At 47.1% G+C, this 14495-nt stretch overlaps 1 protein-coding gene across 1 annotated transcript in view; it reads left to right on the forward strand.

The window, feature by feature from the left end:
- CACNA1E (calcium voltage-gated channel subunit alpha1 E) overlaps positions 1-14495 on the forward strand; it is a 329827-nt gene that overhangs the window by 15848 nt on the left and 299484 nt on the right. The window contains exons 2-3 of the mRNA XM_055582870.1: positions 12489-12594; positions 13445-13584. Of these exons, the coding sequence (XP_055438845.1) occupies positions 12489-12594; positions 13445-13584 (246 nt within the window). The remainder of the gene's footprint in view (positions 1-12488; positions 12595-13444; positions 13585-14495) is intronic.

The raw sequence follows: 14495 nt of genomic DNA on the forward strand, positions 1-14495 counted from the left end.
ACTCAAAGGAAATTAGGGAGTGGGCTTACAAAAAGTGAAAGGAACTGCCTCTTCTTTCTGCTAACTTTGGATTGTGTTTGCAAGGGAGTTTGTATTTATGAGATAGCTGAGCCATATGGATGTACAAGGATGCATGTGTTCTCCTGGTCTGTTGATACGAGAGCAGTTGAAGGGCGTGGGCTTGTCTGGAGGTGGGGCAAGTAGGCGGATGTGGTAACATCAGGAGGGGGCAGTTCTGCGGAATATGGGCCCATGTAAATTCAGAGGATCTGGGCATTTTGGCAACCTACTGTTCCTTTCTCATAGATTGTTATGTATGTATTTATTTATTTTTGAGGTTGCCATCTGCCCTTCCTCCCCCAGAGTTTTGTGGATAAAGTTGTTCTGTCTTCTCTGGGTAACCTCTTTCCCTGGTGATGATTAGAGAGTAACCAACAAATTCCCACCCCTGAATGTACAGGCTCAGAAAGACAGCTCACTTATGTCACAAACATCAGTAGGCAGGCTCAGAGGAGCAAAGCGAAGGAATAGATTCTAGGAAATGAGAATGGTCCGACAGCTCTCCACACTTCCACCATGAAGGAGACTGGCTTCAGAACAGTTGTAAAGTTGTATCATCTCTTTCTCTTCTCTTAACCTTCATTTCTTTTTATTTTCATGTACTTATTTTTGTATCATTTACCAGCACTCTGTGGGGACCATGATCTGGGCCTGGAGAGTTTTCCGTGCCTCAGTTTATATCCCTGGCAATGTTGAGAGGAAAGTATTGTATTATTTTAGTTGCTAAATCATGTCTGACTCTTTGCAACCCCGTAAACTGTACCCACCAAGCTCCTCTGTCCATGGAATTTTCCAGGCAAGAATACTAGAGTGGGTTGCCATTTCCTTCTCCAAGGGATCTTCCCAACCCAGGGATTGAACCCACATCTCCTGCATTGCAGGTGGATTCTTTACTGCTGAGCCACTGGGGAAACCCCCCAGAGGAAACTTACCTTTAATAATTACTTACTGTGTGGCCAGCACTCTACAGTGTGCATTAGAGACATCCATCACTTTACCCAATCCTGAGGGAAATAGATATTATTGTCTCTTCTGACAGATGATTAGCCCAGGGTCACAGGAAGACGTGTCTGGCCAACTCCATTGACTCTTCTCTTTCCACTGTACTACACTGCCTCGGATCAGACCAGAAGAGTAGCAAATACTCTTCTCTAACAGAGCATCCTTTTAGGATGACCCTGAACTGCTTGCCTGCATCAGTTGCACCTGCTGGCTATGAGGCTAAACCAATGGAGGAGTAAGGAATCAGTAGATGGGAAAAGAGCAAAGATCTCTTCCCCAGCACCACGAAATGGGTCTGTGACAATTTGTCCTGTGTCATTGGAATGTGAGCATCAGTTGGAATTGGGGCTGTTTGCTATTTTTGTCTCCTGTCTTCACCAAAAGCTCCATTGTCAGACTCTCTTCATCACTCTGCAGGGACTTTTGATTTGGAAGTGCCAATTCTCCTTTTCTTTTTAATATTAGCATAGAAAGTCCATTTTCTGTTTTCCAGCTCTCAAAAAGTCTATTCTCAGCCCTCCCTTTTCCAGGGCACCCATAGTGTGAGTGATAGTGGGAGGAAGCAACTTTTATGACTTTTTTCCTGGAGTTTCATCTTTTACTGAATGCTTCTGGCTTTGTGGCTAGTTGAGGAAAATGGGGGTTGTGGGGACAGAGGGGGTGCAGGAACGACTTTACTATCTCAGTAGAGAGTGTAGGAAAGGCTTCCAGTAGGTTTATAAAAGCAGCCTTAAGTTCACCCCCGGGGCCCCCATTTTGAGGATTCTGACTTTTCTTTAACTATCTCATGGAGGTATTTCTAGCCAATTGTCACGGAGCTTCTGTTATTGAAAGTTTAGAAATGTTTCCACTGTAGAGACTTGAAAGGCATGCCTAGGTGTGCCAGGACTCTGCTTTGGTTGTTATTGTTGGATGTCAGTAGCTTCTCCAAAGGTGGCTTCTCTCCATTGTAATAATGGAGGCTCCTCCTCTCTGTCTCACTTCCCTTCCCATCATGTTACATGTTAGCACCACAGACTAATAGGATATTAGAGTTACAGGGACCTAGAGAAACGCACATCAAAGCCGAGGGTCAGAGAGGGTAAGTGACTGCCGCTGGTCTCTCAGTAAGTGACTGAGGCCGGGCTGGAATCCAGTGCTCCTGACTCTCGGTTCAGGACTTCGTTGATCACATTTCCTCTGTGCTTTCTTCAGTCTTTGTGTACTCATCATCCTTCTGTCCCTTCATCCTCTTTCTGGGATGTTTTCCTCCCATTTTTAGTGAGCAGATACATATTTTTAGTGTTTCTCTAGGTTAGGGCATCGAAGGCGGAGGTCATGATTAATAAAAAAGGACTTAATTAAGAAAAAAGGAGGAATGGACCAGAGAAGGAAAATTCAAGAGAAGCCAACCAGCACGGATCCAGTTGAATCTGTGAATGGGATTGGGAGGCGATCCATGAGAATGGATTATGAGAATGGGAGGCAGTGGTTCAGAACAATGGCTAATATTTCCTTCTCCCAAAATGTTGCTTGAGAATGTTATGAAATGGTAGTAGTTAACAGGCACTGAGCTTCTACCTAGTGCAAGGACCACGTCTCAGTAGATGGGAGATTGGATGCTCCAGCATGTACTTATTTCACAGTGTTTTCTGGACTCTTCAGTGGTCCTGAGAGAGTAAACCATCCAGACCCTAACCTTAAGAGAGACGCTCTTGAGAACGGTCAAGTAGGGATGGAGAAGTAAAGTCAATAAAAAGATCCCTTTCTTTTAGAAGCCTCCATTCAAGCCAGGAAGCCAAGGGAGTTTTATTTGATTGCTCTGATAATAGATTCCTAAGCTTTTCAGGAATCCAAAGAGGTTTCTAGTCCTGGCTCTGGAAAAATCTTATTCCTTCTGTGATTTCAGTTTCTACATCTATAAAATGAGTGTGCTGAATTAGCTAACGGAACTCTAAGGCACTTCTCATTTCTTACCGAGGTGCCCCTGGGATTCTAGTTTCCTCATTTGTTATCTCTCGTGACTTGAGGGCACCTTTAGCTGTCACTGCCTTCACCATGGAAGGCAGTGTTCTTCTCCCTGAATGCACGTGAAAATCAGCCTGAGTCCTGGATATTCTGATGCCCAGACAGTAGCTGAAATGAATTAAATTAGAATTTCTAAAGATGGAATACCTGTATCTTTAATTTTTAAAAGCCTCCCAGGTGATTCTGCTGTGTAGACAGGCTGAGATCCACTGATGATCTAGAAGAAGAGGAGAGCCTTTACCTGATATGTTTCTTTGAAATATGCTTTTAATCACGTGTCTTGGTTGCTTACTCTCAGTTGTCTTATAGCCACAGTGATATAGTGGAGGGGCCTCCCAGAATTCAGCCTGAAAGAATGGGGTGATTGATTCTTCTTTTTCATGGTGTTGGCAGACGGTTCACCTGTGGCTGCTTCTTGCACACATCTGGCTGCACAGGTCCCTAGCCTTCTATGCTAAGGGTGATGCTTCAGACTTCCAGAAGGCAGGTCTGCTAGGGGAGCATCTCAAGTCTAAGGGGCAGAGTGTCTTGCTGACCCAGGAGGCCCTTGAGCAAGTGACTGAAGATTCATTGACATTCTTCCTTCCTGTTTGTTAACTCCTTGTGTGTCGGAGGGTTGTCCAGCTCAACTGCTGTCAAATTTAGGCATCTCTAGTATCCTTGATGGTTTTCTGGGGACATGGTGCTTGCAGTGAGTGGTGTGTGGAACTGGCTAGTCACAGCATGTGGGTTTCAATTGTGTGTATCTCTTCCCAACTCCGTGTGTATGGGTGTCAAGTTGGTAGCTTGAGTTTGCCATGGAGACAGGTTTACACTCCAGAAATTGACACTTGCTATGCACCAGGGCTTTTCTCTCTTTTAGGGAGGATGGTTTTTAAACATTTATTCTTGCAACACTTAGTTTGCTACTTAACAATATAGTCCATTTGCTTGTGGAACTTCTCTGAATTGCCCCAGATTTGCCTTTGAGTGGCCGCTCCATCCAGTGGTCTCAGCCTTGCCCTTCGGAAGAACTTAGACAGTTTCAGCGTCCCCTCTGACAAGCTAGCCCTTCAGATATTTGCCAAGAGCTATGATGTCTCTCTTCAGTCTTCTTTTTATAAGCTGAGGATCCTTAGTGCTGTCAACATTGTCTCATGTGATTTGGAGGCTCATAGGTGCCTTTGAATGTTGGGGTGCAATAGAAGGGTTTTTTGAGGAAAACAAAACCTTCTGCCAGAGATGATCTGTGGACTCTTTCACAGAAGGCTTTTCCTTTTCTTTCTGCATTCAGAGTACCATCTGAGCCCCACAGAGTCAGTGGGGATGTGGAGTAGGCTACAGTCTTGGGTGTGGTTGCTGATGGCGGCCCACATTCTTTGCCTAAAACACACGTTGCTGCCAGAAAGGCTTGATGGGCTTGAATTCATCAGAGTGTCATCAAAACACAGATTTTGGCTTCTGAAACAGGTAATTTTCCCACCACTGTTTTGTTTTCCTTCCAGAGGCTTTTAATATTTCCCCTTTCTTTCTTCCCTTTTCTGTAGCATTCAATCATTTGTCTCCTGATCACCGAAACTCTGTGTCAAATGACAGCGTTTTGAGTCCAGGATTCAGCGTGACACACAAAAAGGGAATTTGTTAAGGCTTATCCAGCTGTCTGTCAGCGAGAGAAGAGAGGGAGGGAAGCCGGTGCTGGCTGAGTTTCACAGAATCACCACTTCCCATCCTTTTGGAACTGGGGCTCAGCTGAGACTGAGCACTGGTTAACCATGTTGGCAATGATGTGAACTTCCTTTCAGTCTTTTTATATAGAGGGCAGGGACATGGGAGTGAGATGGGAGTTGTTTGGTCTAAAAGCAATGAAAAGTTCAATGTAGCTACACAGCCAACATTGCAGGGTTAGTGCTGGGGATCTTTTGTTTTGAGTAACTGAGTCCATTGACCTCCCTATGAGAGCAGAGGGCTGTATGGGCAGAAAGCCTTTTCGGGGGGTTCTCTGCCTCTTTGCTCTATTTTCAACATTGCTTCCTTTGTCTTTCATTCATTAGGATTTCAGTCTTTAGGAGTAGGTGTAATGGCATTTCCATCTTCTTGACAGAGAGAGGGAGAGAGGTGTGTTCAGGACTGCCTGTCAGATGGTGAATTTGAACAGAGGCAGCTGTTGTCATGGTGATGGTAGGTTGCATCCCACCACCGTGGAAACCAAAGTTAAAAAACTGATGTTAAGGCTGGAAGTCACATGACACATTTTTGTTTTGTTTTGTTTTAAAAAAAGAGAAAGGAGTTTGGTTTTTCAATCTGTTTTGTTATGTTTTTTTTTTTAAGGCGAGTTGGGTGGTGAGAAAAATTCCAATAAGGAAGCGATGAGATAATGAAATGGGGCAACGTGAAGTATGCAGAGCCTTCCACCTCATTTTCCTGCTTGTTAGCAGTGTGTTTCTGCTGTAATGGGGATGGGAAAGGCAGGACAGATCCAGGATGGATTTCCAGAATTGCAGTCAGAATTGTGTACTGATTGTTCTATCACAAGAGTGAACATTGGGGTTTAGCCCTCCTGCCCTTCAGTGGCTATGTGTCATCCACCCCATCCATAAGTTTGGGACAGAGACTGGGAACCTAAAAATAAGGACTGAGAAAAGAGTTGGGGGTGGAGTTGAGGGCGTGACTTGCCCCAGATATGAGAGTGGTTCATACATTGATAAATTCAGATGCTTAATGTTGTCTTTCAGGAAATTGAAAAATTTATCAGTAACCCCTCATAACCCCAAAGAATGCAATGTCTCTCTCTATTTCCTTTTCTGAATGAGACTTCTTTGGATACTCTGTCCTGCTGGGTCAGCCACAGAAGCAGGTTCAAAGAAGTCCAGGAGGAGCCTATCCAGGAGCATGTTAGCCTCTGAGCCTAGGCTCCCTTGGACCATGACTTACCTCTGAATCTGGCCTTTGACCTCTGAACCTGACCTCTAACCTCTGAACCTAGGTCAGGCAGAGCTGCGAAGGCTTGCTGAGAGTGTTAGAAAGCCCTCTTGGCTCATCATCTTTTTATCTCATAGTCACTCCTACTTCATCCCATGATCTGGAGAGAAGGTGAAACATCTTTCCAGGAAGGAGAGCTGGCCCCAGGCCTACCAGGGCTGGTTTGGATTTTCTTTTCAGTCTGGGAAGCATTGAAGAACTGTACACACGGCATGTGTGGAAAGGCTGGGAGACGACTTTTCCTGTGAGCATCCTGGCCTCTGGGAGGGGTGCAGACAGTGTCTGTGGAGACAATGGTGGTGCCCCTGTCCATGTCTGGGGTTTAGGCATGAGGTCCCGTCTCTGCCCTACTTCTCGTCCCTCTAGGGCAGATGTATCGTTATCCATGGCCCAGGCAGGGGATATGATCTCACCAGCATTATCTCACTGCATTTCCATCAGGGTCTGTAGGAGCCAGAGCCGGACCTCTATGATGGTCCAACCCCTCCCATTCTTAGCCCTGGCCTTGGGTGTGATGAATGTCCCTTCTGATCACTGGGAAAGATTGCATCAGAGCCATCAGCTTCATGAATCCTCCTCTGGGGACTGCTGTTTGGATGTGCTTTCCATATTCCCAGGAGGTTCTGGGCCAAATGTCTTTGCTCTCTTCCCGGAGACTCATTACCATAATTTTCTTTTCAATCCTTTATTGCTGTGGGTCTCTTCAATGTCAGCCCCTGGCTGCAGCCAGCCAGCGCACTCCCGGCGGCTGTGACCACTCACAGATGCTTCCCCCAAAGCTTCAAGCCACAGCTGATGCTTAAAGATGGATTTAGCAGGAGAATAAAAATGACTGTGTGTGTGTGTAGCACCTTGCGGTTTCAAAGGTTTCTTTTAAAAAATATTTATTTTATATTGGAGTATGGTTGATGTACAATGTTGTGTTCATTTCAGGTGTACAACAAAGTGATTCAGTTATGCATATACATGTAGCTGTTCTTTTTCAGATTCTTTTCCATTATAGGTCATTCATTACAGAGTATTGAGCAGACTGCTATGCTATATATGCAGTAAGCCTTTGTTGATCATCTATTTTATACGTAGTAGTGTGTGCAGATTCACATGTCATCTTAGACTTTGATCCTCACGTTGTCCTTGTTTGGCTCTGGAGGAATGGGTGGTGGTGGTTTTCCCTGACTTTAGTACCATGTTGGGGTGCCTTGTGGAGAACCGTGGCTCTGGTTTCCATTGCCAAACTACATATTCTCCATCGCATTCCAGGTCACGAGAGAGATTCTGATTCTTCTCATATTAAAAAGGCAGCCCGAAGGTCTTGGATAGCTAGATTTCACTATCATTCATTTTTAAACTATCCCTTTGATGCTGAAGAAATCACAGACTTGGCAGCACCCCCTTCCCCAAGACTGTCTTTGAGTCAACATTCCACTTGTTAGAATGTGTCTGTGCACCTGTGAGTAGAAGATTGTGCATAATGATGCCCAGGCTGTCTTCTTCTTTTTTTTTTTTTTTAATTTTATTTTATTTTTAAACTTTACATAATTGTATTAGTTTTGCCAAATATCAAAATGAATCTCTTAGAATTGGGCATCCCCAAACAGGAGTCAAGGGTGGACAGGAGGAAAGGAGACAGACTTGCCCATAGGGAGTGTGCTTTGGTCCTGGGGTGAGGGATGAAGATGGGTCCTGAGGCCTGCTATCCTGAGACTGTGCTATTCTGGACTCCCCCAGGAGTTTACAGGAATGGCCTAGGCACCCACAGGCTGCCCCCCACAACAGCACATGCTCCACCAGTCCTGGGGTTGGAATGGGAGCACAGCATTCCATCTGCCTGCCTGTGCCTCTGGTGGGCCCTCGGCCCCTCTGAGCTCATTCAGTCTCCTCAGAGTTCCAGCCTCACAGCTCTGAGATGAAGCTGCTGAGAGTAGAAGGGACCTAGGATCAGCACCCAGGTGGTACAGAGATGCTTGTCTCGCTGGGGGCACCCAGGTTTGCTGCATGGGCCCCAAGTCCTTCTCAGTCCTGTACCTTCACATCAGTCCCTGCAGGGTGGGCAGAGGGAAGGCAGTGCCCAGGCCCGGCCACCAGGGCTCTGTGGACAGGTAGAGCCAGCACCACCATGGTAGCCAGCGGCTCGCCGGGAGGGCAGCCCTCCCTGTCCCCTGCCCCAGCTCTCTGGGCTTCAGGAAAGGAGATGAACAAATAGCAGGTGTGCAGGCCAAGTTGTGCTGCTTGAATTAGCTGTGTTGCTAAGGAAACAAGTCAACCATTCAAAGGAAGGAGCATTGGGTAACAGAGATAAATCAATGAGGAAACCTATTTTTATCATTTCCCTAATGATTGTCTTGAAGCTGTGAGACGGGGAAGGGAGAGTTGGAGTGACACAGGTCCTCATTAACGGGCTCAGAGGGAGAAAGGAGTAAAGGGGTGTTTGGGGAGCTTGCCAAGAAAGTTTATAAAATGAGGCCCCTAGCAAGCAGACAGTGAGACAGATGCAGAAGAGGCAGCTTTGCAGGTTTCAAAGAACTTCCATGGCCATTTCCTCATTTGGTCCAGTCTCTTTGTTCTTCTGCATTTGATCCTCTCAGAAATCTTGATCTAATAATTTCCATGACCCTCAGGTTGGTATGGGTTTTTATGTTGGTTTGTTTACTTGTTTGTTTCAGAATAAATCTAGCTTTAATTGATTTCACAGCTGTATATGAATACATGCTCATTATAACACACTGCATTAAGGAGCAAAGAAGAAATCCTACTACCCCAAGAAAACTCATTATCCTTCTAACAAGACAGACTTTTTTCCTTTGCTCTGATAAAATCTTTTTTTCATTAAAGGGATCTTCTATGCATGCTGGTTTCTCTTTTTGAAGAGTTAATATGCGTACATCACTTGGCTGACAAAGGTCCGTCTAGTCAAAGCTGTGGTTTTTCCAGTAGTCATGTATGGATGTGATAGTTGGACCATAGAGAGCACAGAAGAATTGATGCTTTCAAACTGAGGCGCTGGAGAAAACTCTTGAAAGTCACTTTGACAGCAAGGAGATCAAACCAGTCAATCTGAAAGGAAATCAACCCTGAATACTCATTGGAAGGACTGATGCTGAATCTTCAATACTTTGGCCACCTGATGTGAAGAGCCGACTCGTTGAAAAATACTCTGATGCTGGGAAAGATTGAAGGCAGGAGGAGAAGGGAATGACAGAGACTAAGGTGGTTGGATGGCATCATTGACTCAAGGGACAAGAGTTTGAGCAAACTCTGGGAGGTGGTAAAGGACAGGCAAGCCTGTTCTGTTTCATGACGGGTGTTGCTCTTTGAGGCCTTGGCAACGCGGAGTTGCCTTTGACCTTTCTGAGCACGTCTTTGTCTGTCCTGTGAGGTGCATCCTTGTACCCTGCAGGCCCTTCCTTGCAGCCCAGGCTCTTTCCCTGGGAGGTACATCAGAGCCCTTGTTAAGGGCCTGAAGTTCTGTTTCGGGAAGACCGGGAGCAGTGCCCCTGAGTCAGCTCCCAGGTGGGGGTCCAAGCCAGCGGGAGTGACTACAGCCTGGTCATTATGATGGCTCCTCAGCGGAGCTGCAGCTCACATACGGGGACGCCTCCCTTTCACTCAGCCTGCGCTGAACACTGAGTGAGCTTCTTCTCTGTGTCTGGAGCTCTGCTGAGCCCCGCCGGTGGAGACGTGAACAAACCCCGGCCCTGCTTTCCAGGTAGAGTTTCTTGGGGAGATCAATGTGATGATGAAATTGCACCCTGCGGAGAGCTGGGGGGCACAGGGAGAAACCTTTACAGGCCAGGTGATATTTCACCTTGATCTTGATATATGACCAAGAAGAGAGGAGAAAGGCCATTGCAGGAGGAAGCAAAAGCACTGAGATGTAAGGGCCCGTTCTTTGTCCTTTTTTCAGAAAGAGAAGCAGACGGAAGGTTGAAGGGAAGAGCTACAAGGGGGAGTGGCTGGGGCCTGGGTAGGGTTGGGTGTTCTCTCCTGTTCTTCTCTCTTAAGATTTCCCTGGCCCCCTTCTCTCTTTCACCTAGTCCACTTGGGCTTCTGGACCCCCTCTGCCACCCATCCTCACACCCACTTCACACCTCTGCATCCCAGTCAGATAACCTAAGCACAGAACTCTCTGTTCAGATCAGTAAGCTCACCTAGCCCAGAATGTCCAGGTGCAGACAGATCAGCGTTGTGGTAGACACAGGGCTACCACAGGCTACCAACCTCAGCAAGGTGTGGCCATCACCATACAGGATGCTTACAGCAGGAGAGAGGCTGACAAGTTAGATTTCCTGTGACTGGTCAGGTATCTGGATGGCTGAGAATTCACGAGGGCTCAATAAATGGCACCACCCAAGGCCTAGGAGGCTAGAATCTAAAAGTGAGAGTTTGGTAATTCATAGGTTCTGAGAAGACCCTGTTTCCACATCCTCCCAACCCAAACCCTCTGCCTGCAGTCTTATGTCTAAGGGCCTACTCAGAGCAGTGATCCTTTGGCTTAAAATTTTGAAAATGTCAAATACATGCATCCTTGAGAGGGATGTTCCTTTAGGCCTTGTAGAGCGCCCGACCTCAGGATGAATTCACGTCTGGGGCACTCTGGGGTGAAATTATGGTGCAGAAGCAAAGATGAAACTATGGGAATTCAGTTTGTCTGTGGACTAGCTGTGTGGGGGAACTTGTCACAAGAATGTAGGCACGTTAAGTGAGATGAGCATCTCTGAGGTGTGTTTGCTAGAGTGTTTGGCTCTCAGGGGCCTAGCTTGGTACCCAGAGAGACCGAAGCAGAAGGGATGGCAAGATGGCTGGGGGGCTTTCTGTGTGGTGCGGTGAGGCTCTCCTCTGACTGAGTGGGTTTCAGTAAGCACAGTGGGGTGTGGAGGCAGGAGGCTGGCGCTGAGGTTCTCTGAGCCCCATCTCGTTTTCAGATCTGGCTGTTTTGCCCTGCAGGACAGCAGAAGCTGGCAGAACTGTCCTGAGGGTATGAGTCCTGGGCGAGTGTTGGGTGTGTGGGAAAGGAAGACAGCCAGCTGTTGGGGCTGTGACTCAGGGATGGATGGGGGCAGGGAGGAGGTGCTGCTAAATGAAAAAGAAAGGTTCTGGAGGCTCGGATGCAAGCTGACCATCTCACCCCCTGCAACCTACCATTCTAGCATCAGGACCAGAGCAACTGGCGGGCGAGTTGCATCCTGCACAGACCCCCCTCCCCTCCGTCTGTCAGGGATGTGTGAGTGCCCTTTGACCATTGATGTTCACAGCCACATATAACCTGGTGGGGATGACGAAGCATCAGGGGACGTGTTTATGGTTTGTCCTCCTCGTGTGCCACCTAGGGAGGGCTCTGGGCCCTATGTCCTGCACAGCTAGCCTGAATGGGGGTAGGGGGGAGACAAGATCCCTTCCTCTCCCTCCACTTCACTGCACTTACTACCTGTTGCTCCCGCCTGGATTCCAGACGCTGCCAGATCACAGGTTGTTCAGCAAGACCAGCGGCAGCAGCTCACTCCTGTTTGTCGCAACAGTAGTTATAGAATGAAATCCCATGTGCAGAATGACTCTGGAGCTGGTGATTCCCTCTCCTTTTTTCTAGAAGTTCCCCACTCCCGCCTCCCCCTGGTTTTACAGCACAACCTTTCTGCGGGAGCCAGGATGCTGGCACTGGAATCATAGTCCTGTTTTTCTAAAAGTTGCAGGGAGCCCACTCACCTCTCTTCAGAAAAATGCAACAGAAAACAAAGCCTGAATTCATTATCCTCTCATTTGTAGTTTGATTCCTAGAGGCCCCGACTTCGGTGCCCTGGATGCAAGCTCATGATATGTGTCTCTGCTTCCTTTAGATGTAGAAGCTTAGGAGAAAATAAAATGGGACAAAGCTAGTTTCTCCCAGACCCATTAAATATTATCCTGAACTGGATATTAACATAAAAGGGAGCTCATGGAGAGAATGGCTCCTTTTCTAAGGGCCCTTCTTCTATTCAGTTGAGCAGAGCTTCAAGAGAAGGGCACTCCAGATGTGATTGCCAGAGACAGCCACAAACAGCCGCAGCTGGATCCTTGCTGGAGCATCAGTGGTTTGAAGATAGAGAAAGAACATCAAGCCTGCAACAGCATCATTGTTTCTTCCTCTCTTTGTCCCACTTCCTTTTTCGGTTCTGGTTAATTCCCAGATATGTCACTGAATTCACTAAGAATCTGGAATGTCTACCATATGTCTAATACATTATTTACTGACTGCATTCTTCCTTTCCTTGAGAAAATGCTTTGTCTTCAGAGTCTGATCAGAAACGTTTCTAGTTCCGTGTGCTTAGGACCAGCCACTGTTCTGCCTGCCGGTCTGCTCCTGTCAATCGTGCTGACTGCACAGGCATGATGTGGGTTGATGAAGTTTGTGTATGGATGTACATAGCCATCTTAGAGGCTGTCCTTCTCTCTTTGGTGATTCTGTTTCTTAACTCCTCCTTTCCCACGCCGTTTGAGTACATGATCTTGGCCACCATCATTGCCAATTGCATCGTCTTGGCCCTGGAGCAACATCTTCCTGAGGATGACAAGACTCCAATGTCCCGCAGACTGGTAGGTGCCTCTCTCCTTCTCATCTTTCTTTCCCCCTGTTCCTCTTCTTCCCTGGTTTCCTTCTCCTTTGCTTCATCACCTGGCCCCCTTCTCTCTTTTCCTACTCTACACTTCTGTGAATTTGTTCTTTGCTGAGGAACAGGTTGGTGACAAGTCTCACTGGGATTCATAAAGAGGACTGACCTTTTAAATTTCTGCTCCCAGGAAGTTCTGTGTCTATAGCACATGGCAGCCAGGCAAGAAGAAAGGACAGGCCCAGGGTCCGCTTTCTTCTCTCTTCTTCCTGGGGGACTTTGAGAATGAGAGGAAAAAGGGAGAGTAAAGGAGAGAGCATGAAGGATGCTCAAAGCCTGTGTGCCTTCATGGTTCTGAACTTCCTAAATGTTTGTCCATATTCTCTGTAAAGAAATTATCCATGTGTCTAAAGTACCCCTCCCAAAGAGAACAAAGAAAATGCTTAAAATCCAAACAAATGGGTAAGTGGTTCCAGTCTGATTACCCATGGATGAGAAAGGACTCTTAAGCTTCCAGTATAAGTGATGACCATCTGTGGGAATGCCAGCCCCTTCCAGGCAAAGCCAGCACCATCAGTATTTGCCTTGGGAAGACAGCTGGTCCTGGGTGTGAGCCCCACATCCACCCACTTCTGCAGCTGGCTTCCCTTGCTCTTGTGCACTCTATGAGTCCTGCAGCACCCTCACTTCCCAGCTGTACATGGGCCTGGCTCAGCACAGGCAGCCTGGTGTCCTGTAGGAGACAGGAAAAGTCAGAGCAGAGGGGTAGCTAGGCAGGGAGTGCCTTGGTTGAAACAGTCCTCCTCTTACCAACACCTCTGTTCTTCATCCCGCAGGAGAAGACAGAACCCTATTTCATTGGGATCTTTTGCTTTGAAGCTGGGATCAAAATCGTGGCCCTGGGGTTCATCTTCCATAAGGGATCATACCTCCGCAATGGTTGGAATGTCATGGACTTCATCGTGGTCCTCAGTGGGTGAGTCCTCTTCCCGTCTCTTCTTTGTACTTGGAGGTGCCTGTGGGGTCATGAAGTGGCTGGTGCAAGGAACCTGGGAGTGGCGGGGGCGGGGGGAGATAATTCTGTGGAGGAGAAGAGGAGGAAGAAGTTCAAGGATAAGATTCCCATGGTTCTGAGCCATGGCTGAGCCAGCTGCAGGGGAGTGCAAGTGTTCTGGAGATGCACATGGCATTAGACAGAGGCTGTGGACCCAAGGTCTGGCTGCTGCTGCTTCTGGTTTCCCATTCTATGCTCTGCTAGTGCTGAACACATGTTTCCAAGTGAGCCTTTTCACTGAAGCAAGCAGCTTGCCCTGGCGTGAGGGAAAACCCCCGTAATGGGCCAAAGCATGCTATCGGGTGCAGTTTTCTTTAGGAGGTTGGGAAAGACTCTTTTAAGTATATTCTGTGAAATGATAGTTGGGACTCGTGTCTTAACAAAAGAGGATTTAAAAAAAATGATTTACAGATTTATTTATTTATAGATTTATGCATCTTTATAATATGAGAAGCTGGAAAATGGAATCATGTGAAACTGATAACACATCCCTTTGGAAATTGACATAGTAACACTACGTTGTGTTACAGGTGGTATATGTGATGGCGGTACTTTTATTTAAATATTTGGTAATTCTGCTTTTGAAAATGAATATAGTGTACCTCTACTGGGCCAGTCCGGTGCTGTCGTCAGTATATGTGATGGGCCTTGGGACTGGTGATGGTGAGCATGCCTCTTCAGGCTTTTGTGGCTTCTCGTGTGTCTCTGTATCAGGCTGCTCTTGGTACCTGCAGGCGAGGGGGCAGTCCCTGGGTCCTCTGTGGGTGTGGCTGCAAAAAGTGTAGCATGGAAATTCCTTTACCCGCTGCCCAGAAGTTGAAACCTGTGAAGAC

This window comes from Bubalus kerabau, chromosome 5, assembly GCF_029407905.1.
Source record: "Bubalus kerabau isolate K-KA32 ecotype Philippines breed swamp buffalo chromosome 5, PCC_UOA_SB_1v2, whole genome shotgun sequence".
NCBI classification, from domain to species: Eukaryota; Metazoa; Chordata; class Mammalia; order Artiodactyla; family Bovidae; genus Bubalus; species Bubalus kerabau.